This window comes from Pleuronectes platessa, chromosome 19 (assembly GCF_947347685.1).
Source record: "Pleuronectes platessa chromosome 19, fPlePla1.1, whole genome shotgun sequence".
Lineage (NCBI taxonomy): Eukaryota > Metazoa > Chordata > Actinopteri > Pleuronectiformes > Pleuronectidae > Pleuronectes > Pleuronectes platessa.
This window is the reverse complement of record NC_070644.1, coordinates 4,134,252-4,145,901: the sequence shown is the minus strand read 5'-3', so window position 1 is coordinate 4,145,901 and position 11,650 is coordinate 4,134,252. Positions and strand designations below refer to the sequence as shown.

Here is an 11,650-nt window from a genome sequence, read left to right as displayed (position 1 = left end):
TGTCTTTGGCTATAGTGGGTGTAGGGGGCCTCTGAGGAGCAGGGTGAAATCTTCACGGGGCCCCGTTCACCCTGAGACGAGACAATTAAATAAAAAAAACATTCTTTTTGAAACTTTGTGATTGATTTTTGAGAGAAGAGGTTGCGGTTTAATGACAGTTTAAAACTACTTAATGTAATTGAAAAGAACATAGATGATGGTGTGAGTTACAATGATGGGCTTGGAGACGTATTTGAGTCTCAAATTAATTTAAATTGCTCCATGACATGCCCAGAGGTTCTAGATCAGTTTTTTTTTCTCTCTTCCCTCCACCCTTATCTCCTCGTCTTCCCTGTTTTACCCAGAAGTGGAGGAAGTCTTCCATTCCTTTTGTTAGTCTAACCAATCAGAGTAGACCTTTAGTTACGGTATATTAACTTAACTCATTAGAAGTTGGGTAGCTGGAACTTATTTGGAGGTGAATAAAGAAGAGGGCAGCAGAGATCTGCACATCATCTGGTGGACAGATAAAATAGCTGAAGAGACGAAGACTGAGAGCAAAATATAAGAAAAAATGTTTTAAACATGAACTGGCTGCAGCACCGGTGACAAGTTGTGGGTTGAATTTTTAGACTATAACTGAGTGTACACACATACACACCTATGTTAAGTGGGACTACTGGTTTTATAATCCCTACGGGCCCCGGGGGCTTTGCTCTCAGGCCCCTCAACTGGGTGACTACAAACCTGCCTCTCTGAGTTATGGAAACGCAGATGGAGATTATCATGCTTCCTCCTGACACACACACATACACACACATACACAGACACACACACACGCACACACACACATTCCGGGATCCAGGTAAACAAAGGACAAAGAGGGTCAAACACTGTAAGAAAAGTGTCAACTCTGCAACAAAAATGATGACTTGATTGTGGACTTTGTGCGTGTATATGTTTGAGTGTGTGTATGTGAATGTTTGTGTGCTTGTGTGTGTTCTTTCCTGTACTTATATCTTTGTAAGGACCATTTTAAGCAAAGCCCCCCTACAGGCTGAGGACAGTTTTGGAAAGTGAGGACATTTTGACAGGTCCTCACTTTTTAATGAGAAGAATAAGAGTTAAGACTTGGATTTAGAGGATAGGTTAGGGTTAGGGTTAGGGTTAGGGTTAGGGTTAAGGTTAGGGTTAGGGTAAGGCTTAGGTTAGGGTTAGATTTAGGGTTAGGGCTTAGGCATTTGGTTTGGATGGTTAAGGATGGGTAAGGGGCTAGGGAATGTATTATGTCTATGAGTGTCCTCACTAATATAGAAGGTACAAACGTGTGTGTGTGTGTGTGCGCGCTTGCGTGTGTGTACATAGCCTTCATTTACTGTATATATGTGTGTTGGCTTTCTGCATAATTCCAGCACAGCTTGACATTTAATTGGTGTAATTAACATGTTTAAGGACACAATAAATTATACAGTATTTTAGGCAGCCAATCATTCATGCTCAGGTCAGTGTGTCACCTGCATGTGATGATTATTTAATGTTGTGTAATTTTTGTCATAGTTTGTGGTTTATATTAATGTTTTTATTCTGCACTGGTGGAAGAAGTATCCAGATTTAAATGCTCTGTAAGTATCAAAGTAAATGTAAAATGTGCCCTTGGCTTTTGTATGATTTTATATGACATTACTAGATTGATAAAAGTGACCTGTCAGTGTATACAAGTCATTTTTACGAGAACTACAGCTGACCAGAGACCCACCTAATCATCCAATAAGACCCAGGGGATGGATCAGTTAGGAAAGTAATCAAGGTTTTTTTCAAACTGCACATTAAATGTCAACCGATGAGGCAGAAACTCAGCCCGAGTGTTTCTGGCGTCTGCCTAACTAAAGGTCACAAAGCAAAAAGACTGGAAGCCACTGGGTTAATCTTCAGATCTGTTGTGGAGTAATCATGTGTATTTTTTTTAAATGAATCTTAATTTGACAGATTATAGTCACATAATTGTAGTGGAGCATTTCCCTTCTGAAATGCAGTGAAGTAGAAGTATAAAGTCACATGAAGCTTTACTTTCTTACAGTTATGAGGAGACATAAATGTACTTTAATGTAATTGTCCAGCACTGGTTTTCTGTGAGTGTGGGCATATTCATAATCTTAGTTGTGTTTGTAGAACCAACATCTGCATGACTCATTGTTATGGTAAGATTTCACGAATGCCCAACTTCACCACTTCTATTGACAGAAAAAAATTTAAAATTCCCAAGCAACGAGGAGAATACAAATTTAGTGCCACTTATTGATTGTTGTTTTTGGGGAGAAGATCAGAGATGGGAGGGATCCAAGTGAGATCACGGGAGCATCTGTGAATTTCTTTCATCTGAATATTCATAACCTTCAAATGATTATTTGTGTCAGAGAAGGGAAGGGACACGGTGGGGGGATGTGAAGGTGCAGAAACTGCTAATAGAAGGATGAATAATAAAGCTGAATTTTAAAAAGGAGCACATGTGGTAAGAGTGGTCATTTGTTTGTCCAGACTTCTCAGATTAAAAACACACCATTCACTTGCTGCCTGCCAGCCCCAACACTCGGAAAAAAATTGTTATGCTCTTTACCAACCATCCACTCCATCCTGTCTTTAAATTTCACTTCAATTTCTTTTCTCTTCTCCCCACAATCCTCTCTGGAGTGATCTTTATCCCCCCAGTCCCCGGTATCCTCCCACACCCTCCCTCCCTCCCTCTTTCGCCATACCCCCACATCCCCACCCCTCAGCGTTTAGTGATTAATGCGATTTTTAATTGTCATGCTCACTTTTATGCTCATTAAAGTGTATTATGCAGCAGTTAGGGTATTAAAGTTCAGTGAGAAATTTCATGCATACTGATGAGAATGCAAATGAGCCCAGCGTGAAAAGGATACTATGGTTTGTGTTGTGAGTGTGTGTGGGTATGTGTGTGTGAGGGTGTGGGTGTGTGTGTGTGTGATTATCCCCAGGAGTGAGCGTCGCGTGTCATTATCCCCCATGCTAGCCGTCTTAGCAGAGCAGAGAGTCCATCCATAGAAATAATTTTAATGGGAGTCTTAACACATTCTTTATGCTTGAATACCTGGACTGTATAGAACATATGTACATGAAAGAAATGTTGCATGGGCTTTATTTTAAATAAAAAAAATTGAAAACAAAATTAAAACAGCTTGAGTATCTGCTGGAAGATTTGTAGTCTGTGTACCACATGTGTGTGTTTGTTGTCAGCAAAGCATTTTAATGAGCTTCAATTTGAATAGTATAACTACAGCTGCATTTAAAAATAAATGCTTATGTTACTGTAGTTCACATGCTTTTGTCCATAGCCCATTTATAGCCCTTATCACCAAAAGCTCTCTTGACCTCTTCCTCTGTGGTTTTAGAGCTGCATTTACAGAGTGTTATGGCAACTACAGACACAACTGCATGATTTTCATGCTTCGATAATTGTATCATATTTGTCTCTTTAATTTTTTGCGTCTGCCACGTTTTAGAAACGTCATCAACACTTGCTCCCAGTTGAATTTTTTGGAGGCTCTCCTGCGTTTTTTTCACATCGGCTCATTTGGACATCCTCTGGAGTTTCTACCAGGGAGATATCTTGAGTAAGTCCATCAGCAAGCTGAACATTTCCAGCTAATTCTGCCTCCAGAGTTCAATCAGAATGCACCAATAGATCAAGTCTAAAGACAGCACCACGGTATATTAATGAGGCGTCTTGATGAAATGTATGAACTCTGAAGATAAGATACTTATTATCATAATAGGCGTTTGAATTTTAAATCTAACACAGTGAAAGTGAAATGGTGAAAAAATGAACACCAACTCAGCTGGTAGAAGACGGCTCTACCTTATTCAAGCCAGTGTGTGGTGTGTGTCTATGTTGTTGTCTTCCTCTCGCAGCCCTCCTACTGTTACCACCATGCTGAGTGAATAGGCTCAGTCATTACTTTGCTTCTGCTGCGCTGTCTGCAGGGTAAAATGAGACAATAGTAAAGATTTTAACCGGCGGCCTAAATCATTTACACAGCATGGAGTGAGTGTGCTGAAATGAGGCTGCTGATAACGCTGTCCTGCAGGAGCAGCAGGTGGCACTGTAACTGGAAAAAGATGGCGAGAAAAAGAGACAGATGAACTCATTACAGTGACAAACAGCGTGTTTATGCACAAATAAAACTGTTTAAAATCACGTCTGAAATGTTCCCCTGGTGCTGATCAAAAGGAGATACCAGATATCATCTTCAGATTGGGAGCTCTTTAATTTTTTTATTTTCAACATCACAATCTTTGGCTCTTTATTATAAAATATATTGTCAAAGAAGTGATTATTTTGTAGTTTGTATCCTGGAAATGATAACTGCGCTCTCTCCCAGTCCAGCAAATCAGGTGGCAAAAGTATATGTTCACTTTAAATCTGGTAACTGGTGTTAAATGTTGTGGCTGATCAGTGTTAGTGAAAATAGCAAACACACAGTGCAGAAATACTCTGTAAAAGTGGAAGTACTGCATTCAAAATTTTACTCATGTGAAAATACTTTATATATATATAATGAGTATTAAAATATATTTAAAATACCTAAAGTAAGAGTACTAGTTATGAAGAATGTTGGTTATCAGAATAATATTAAAGCATAATTTTGTTTTGTAACCATGGATACAGTAATGAGTAAGCATTATTTTTAATGTTGTAGCAGGTAAAGGTGGGGCTAATTGCTGAGTAGCTTATAATGTTTACAGTATTATATATTTGTTGATTATACTTTGAAGTAATGATTTATATCTGCAAGGGAACTAAAGTATGCAAATAAAAGTATTGGAGGTCAAATTATAAAGTACAATATAAATGAGGAAAAACTTGAGTAGGGCTACATAAACTTTCCACGAGTCAGTGTCTCGGGGCAGAGAGCACTAAATGACGACTGTGTCACTCTGAAAATGTTGCACCTCAAACAATAGTGTGTAGTGTTTTTATGACAGGAGGTTATTTGTACATGGTAATACATTTGGTCACAGCAGTTTAATAAGATAAACATTTTCATAATGAACCCTTTGTTTCAACCTATTTGGGGATTGGTCTACACCTTTGTATAACTCTAGGTGAAAACACATCTGATAAAAAAAGAAATCCAGCAGTTGGGCCCCCGAGGGCAAATGGACGAAAAACAACATGTCCATTGTCCCCAGTGAACTCTGTCCAGTGGTCCTGGGTGACTCATTTTCATGTCCAGACAATCAGGATCAAAGAATCAGTTACAACTCCTTTTATTGGCCTCTAGCTAACTTTCAGTATCAATACCACTCACAGCACCGTAGGATAAACAATAGGGTGATATAGCCAAGAGTGTGTTGGACTGGTTCTTGGCTGGGGGGTATTTTCACATAACCAATAATGATATTCAGAATTACTTTATGTAAATAAAAGTAACATACATAAGTCTAAAATATTCCATCACGAGGTGAATTCTTACTTAAGTAAAAGTGAAAAGTATCATTAATGTAAAACTATTTACTGAAAATGTTGGTTAAATGTACCTTTTGACTATATATTCTTGAATGCTAATGTAGGGGAGTCAAAAGTACAATGTTTGCCTCTTTAATGAGCAGAAGCATGAACTAATTTAAAACTGATAAACTCAACTTAGACCACATTGTGTACATGGAAGAAATAAATTAATAATAAAGGGGAATTCTTTTCAAAAGTGTTGGAATAGAAATAGTCTAATAATAATCTTCTGCAGTTACAAGCAAATATAATGAAGAAAAACAACAGGAAACAAATACAATCAATTTCACTCAGCATACGAGCACAAATACAAAAATTTAATATGTAGTACAGATGAAAACATTGTAGGACAGTATAGTACTGCTATGGTGGGATTAAATACGCTTGAACTGTTTTTGTGTGCGTTGATCAGATGATACAATGGGGAAAAGGCGAGAGATGGATGAGCCCAGTGTAAATCCGATGGTTCTGGCGCTAAACTAAACCAGTTTCACAGAGTTGAGATATTACTTAATTGGGGCAATTGTCCAAAAAAGCAGCTTCCTGCCACTCCGGCTTTGAACATTTGTACAGCTTGTGTCTCTCCTCGTGTTTAACTACATTATTAAAGCCGCTCTTCGGAGACATTTGCCGGCTCTTCCCCTGCAGCTCTCCTGCTCCTCTGCTCGGGCTCTCACACATACTGGCTCCCTGAGCATGTTCCGGATAATGAGCTGTGTTTTCATCAAACCGGTCCCCCACATTCCTGCGGAACCTGAACGTCACACGGGGTGGAGACGCGTTCACTGCCCCCTCCCCCCAAACCACGAGGCTCCGGTGTTGACAGGCCAATCACCGCCCCCCCCGGGCACCGAGAGCTCACTTCAGCCCCGACCCCAGCTCCACTCCGCGGCCGCACAAAGCCTCCTCTCTCCGGCTGTAGAATCTGTGAACGCCCTCCGGTCAAACCCAGCGCCTGGGAGAAGAGACGGTCGTTATCGCAGCGACCCCCTCCCGCCATTTAAAGCTTTTTATTCGGGGCTCACAAAGGATTAGCGGCCGTGCGGGAATTCCGCCCTCACGGAGCTCAACGGCCAGACCCCGCCTCTCCTTCATTTGTCAACAAAGGGGTTTGACAAGCCCGGAGAAGCCCTGCCTCCATGTTCCCATAAAAGGATGATTTGGCCATACACGGCCGACAACCGAGCCGTGGGCAGCCGCTTTCCCTTCCACATCCACGTACATATGCTGCGTTGACTTCCTCCGTCGCCGTTAAAGCGGAGCTATCATGGCGGAGCGCGCACAGCAGCCCCCGGCCAAGCGGCTCTGCTGTAGACCGGGATACGGCGCAACATGTAGGCAAGGCCAGCGGGCCGCGTGGGCGCCGTGCTGCGGCTCCGCAGCCGCTCAGGGCGACTCGAGCAAAACCCAGAACCCGGAGACTCTGCTGGACATCGCGGCGCGGCGAGTCGCGGAGAAGTGGCCGTTCCAGCGGGTCGAGGAGCGCTTCGAGAGGATCCCGGAGCCCGTTCAGCGGCGGATCGTATACTGGTCCTTCCCGAGGAGCGAACGGGAGATCTGTATGTACTCGTCGTTCAGCACGGGCGGGGAGGAGATCGGGAGTAGCGGGGAGAGCGGCGACGACACGCGGCTGCCGTTCCGACGGGGCATCGGTCTCCTGGAGAGCGGCTGCGTGGACAACGTACTGCAAGTCGGTGAGTGATGCTCCGGGGAGTCGGCGAACAGAGTGCAAATACAACCGTACATGTCTTTAAACCACCCAGAAAACAAACAACTCGGGCTGAGTTCGGTCTCATTTGTGTGGACGACGAGGGGAACGTAGGCGGATGAAGTGACAGGCTGTGACAACAAAGGGTGAAGCGGTCAGGCGACAGACACACAGAGGCTACAATGGGGCTTTAAATCTGCTGGCTGTATGAATGGCAATGTGTGACTGGGGCATTTAAATCCTGTTTTGCTCGGGGGCAGTTTGCATGTGAAATGCAGGGAGACTGCAAAGCCTCCAGATCCACTAATTGCGTAGAAAATAAAGCTTGTGGCTTCAAAGAGAACAGGAATCCCCACCACTGATCCAAACCCAGCGCCATCCACTGAGAAACCACCCGAGAGAGAAGATAAATACACTCATCCACTGTCTGCTGCTGCTTTACAGGCGACAATGTGAAATACAACCACGCCGGTCTGTGACACAAAAGTGCCAAAGATTTGAGGAAGCTGTTTCAGCATTAGAAAGCACCTAAATCTACCCAATGTGTCTTTACTCCTAATATCAAATTGATTCAAAAATTGCATTTGGGTGATGTTTTGTATTTAGTGTCCCGATTCCTCCCTGATCTGCTGAATTGATTTCGTCCAGAATCCACAGTAACACAAAGTATGACCCTTTAAAAATCAGTGTGAACATGATTACATAAATCTATTGAGTAATAAGGGAAGTGCCCGGCGTTGGGTTGGGTCTCAACTGACACACATTAGTTTTGAATGAGCTGCTCTGTGTGGCACGGCCGGGGTGCTGTTGAATGATAATTGTATGGGCACATTGTGTGTTTTGTCTGCCTGCGTGGAGTTTGATCTGTTGTGCTGTGCTGCCGATAGAAGCTAATAAATGTGAGCTGGTGAAATGAAGAGGAGTCAAATATGGAGTCTCGCGTTATTGTTGTAATATATTTAGGCCAAGTGGAGCTCCAGTATGTTATTAGTGGAATGTATTTTTTTGTGTCCAGAATAACACTATCAGGACTGAATTCACTCTGGTTTTTTCCGGAGGCTAAATTGGGAGCAGACCATCAGAGTTGGCACGTTTCCGTGGCTACAACCCCTCTCTGATAGCAGGCGTGGATGAACAGGAACAGTCACTTGTGTGCTGAGTTGACAGTTCAACTTTTACAACACCAACAACATGAATCAGTGACTCAGCGACATTTGATTGAACGTCATTTAGTTGCAGCAACCCCCCCCCCCCCCCCCCCCACACCACACACACACTTCTCCATCCCCTATTTTTCTGTGCTTTTAAATGAGCACGGTCCTCTTTGAGATTTTAATCACTCGGCACACATATCAAATACCCAGCATTCCTATTGTGAATTTGGCACTTTGTTCCTATTTTCATGTTCATTTGTGTCTTTCAAGCTTCCTGTTGCCTCCAATAGGAGGGCAAACAAAAGCATCTTTTCACTCCCTTGTTAAGTAGAGGAGATTTGGAAGGAGGAAGCGTATTGAGCTCGACGGTTCTTTTACATGGGCCACGATTCACGCCAGGCTGCAGCCAATTGGTTCAGGTTTTCTTGTGTGTGTGTATCTATAATTGAAAAGAGAAAGAGAGTTAAAAAAAAACACAGAGTGTACTTGGCAGCGAGAGAAGCAGATGTGGTGTTGAATTGAAGAGATAGCTCACTTTAATGAAGACAGGCTTGAGTTTGGAGCCTTTATCAGTGCGTGGTCAGCGGGGAGTCTTTGAGCGTGTTGCAGTCTGTCACCTGTGAGTTCAGCGGGCTCGGGAACACCTTCCCAGAGAGCACTGTAATCCCATTACTCTGCATGGTTAATTTGAATGGTAATGCAATCTGAGCACATGAGTTTCTGCATGACCCGCCCCTCTTTCCAACCACTTTTAAATGCACGAGGTTCATGTGGGCTTTGTGTACTCACTGAAGGGCCACAGGGAACACACACACACACACACACAAACCCCTGTCCTGGCAAAGTGAGAGGCCTTTAATATATTCCCACATATTGGGGAAATGTTTCTGTTGGGAAGAAACTGAATCTGGGTTGTTATTCCACAGAATGAGGGGGGTGGGCAGGCTTACAAAGAGGAATAACAGTAGTACACACACATATACACACACTCACATGCACACAGGGAGGGTTTCTTGGCTGATTGCACTCCAGCCTGGAATTTGCTGGAAAAATAGAGCCAAGAAGTGATAAATAAAAGATGTAATCTCCCCACGTGTGGGCTGTACCAGAGCAGGGAGGTTTTCTCGCTGCAGACCTTGAGGAAATGAATTGGCACACATTGGCTGTGTGGACTGTCCACAGCAAACCCTCGCTGTTAATCAGCGCAGAGATAAAGGAAGCTATTTTTTCCTGCAGCTTCTTGAGTTTAGAGTTGAGGGCTTCTTCATTCCCATGGCTGGAGCCAGTGTCATGATTGTTGGCGATGTAATTGAGCCAAGAGCTTGATAAAGCTTTTCCACCCACACCAAACAATAACAAAAGTATTTATTTGCTGCAGAGATATTTGTCCAATAGTTGGCTTTGTGGTGAATTTGTTTTCAAACCAAAAATGTCAATTTATTGTTTCCAGCTTTTAAATTAAAGAATAAGCTTAATTTCTTTGTCTTGATAGTAAAGCAAGTATTTTGGGTTAAAAAGAACAATGAAAAGAGAGTAAAAGGTCAAATGTTGGTTTGCAGTTTTATCGGTTGCTGATTTCATTTCATTATTCCCTTATAACTGGACATAAATGGTTGGCATCAGTGGTTTAATTGGCTGTAACTTTTAATTGAAAGAAATAATTCTAGGTCAAGGACCTTTCACATCAAATTTCACTGAATAATTAATAAAGTGTGATTACATTATTCGTTTTTTTATTTTGTATATGCAATCAAATCCTGTAGCTGAGGCAGTAAAATATTCATGGCTCATAAAAGACAGGGTGGAGAAAAATTTGTGAACTTCAGGGTGCAATTAATTCAGGTTCAAAAAGAGAATGTGTAAGTAAAAAAAAAACAAAGAAGTTTTACAGCATCCAAACCAGACCTTCACCAAACAAAGATCAGACAGACAGCACTTTATTGAAACTTTTTCAACAGCATCCATATTATTTCTAAGTCCTCGGAGGAAGAGCAGTCACTTTGCTATGAGATTCATGCAGAGTAGCAGCTTTCATCTAATTCAGATTGCACTTGAGGGTCATAAAGCAGAAATCTCTGTTTGCAGAAACTGGTGCCAAGATCCCTTGATGTCAGGGAAAAGATAAACGGAGCATATTATAATTGGCTTTATACAATAATTAGAGCTTAGCAGCTTTTAACCACCACAACACTGTCTGAGGTACAAGGATACGTTTAGCCCAAAAGACTTCTTCCAACTATACCACCACAAAATGTCCTCCACTGACATGTTGAATAGGGGCTACCTTCATTTGATCTGCCCCTAAGATTTAATGAATCACTTTTTTGACATCTGTTGTTAATTCTTTCAATAACTGCATATTGTTTCCTTCTCCCAATGATGCGTCCAGAACCTCCCACATCATTAATTAAATCATTGAAATCAAAGAAAAACAGCATATCCTCAACAATATGATGTACATTGTATAATATTACGGGTTGTCCTGGGTGTAAGACAGTAGTCTATAGTGTTGTGGTCACTATTAGTGGCCTTACTATGTATAATTCTGACAATTTGTTTTTACTGTGTCATTAAAAAGGTTAAGAACCACTTTCTCACACTGCAGAAAGAGTCTGCGTCTCAGTCCTCGATGACGGACGCCCATCTACGCGTCAGGATGTTGACGTGTAGGTTTCAGCTGAAGTATAGGCTTCAGCGGCAAGTTGAAGTATAGGCTGCAGTGTTTATGTGCAATGAGCATGGTTATCTCAGTAGGAGTAGCTGCATGCGTTCAGACAAAACAACTTCATAACAGAGGGGGCAGAGATGTAAAGTAATGTACACCCTCACATTTACCGTAGCATTGAAATACATGGTTCCTATATGTGGTGGGAAACAAATGCTGTAATGTGTTTGTTGCCCGAGCTCCGCGGTCATTAGGTCACATTTTAGCTGCCAGCGCTCTACATGAGGTCAAGTTCAAGCCTTTTCACACTTTATCTGATGCTTCATCTGTTCTTCCATCTGCTGTATCAGGTGAAGAGTCACGAGAATATCAATGCTGCTAATCTTCTGTGTTTGTAGTCGATGAAATCCCCCCCCCCCCCCCCCTCTCTTTTCCTGAACCGCAGTGAAAGCACCTCAAGAGACGGAGGACGGTTGCAACTGAGGATTATTTTCAATATCATTTCATCTGCTCATTTTTTTTCCTTAGTTCGTGGATCAATTATTTGGTTTAAAGATGTCAAACACCTTCCCAGAGTCTGAGATGATCTTCAAACATCTTTGTTTAGTCCAAGA

At 42.2% G+C, this 11,650-nt stretch overlaps 1 protein-coding gene across 1 annotated transcript in view; it reads left to right on the top strand.

Moving 5' to 3' along the window:
• Positions 1–6,369: 6,369 nt before the first annotated feature.
• Positions 6,370–11,650, top strand: part of zswim6 (zinc finger, SWIM-type containing 6) — a 40,640-nt gene continuing 35,359 nt past the window's right edge. The window contains exon 1 of the mRNA XM_053411236.1: positions 6,370–7,203. Coding sequence (XP_053267211.1) covers positions 6,777–7,203 — 427 coding nt within the window. The 5' untranslated portion in view covers positions 6,370–6,776. The remainder of the gene's footprint in view (positions 7,204–11,650) is intronic.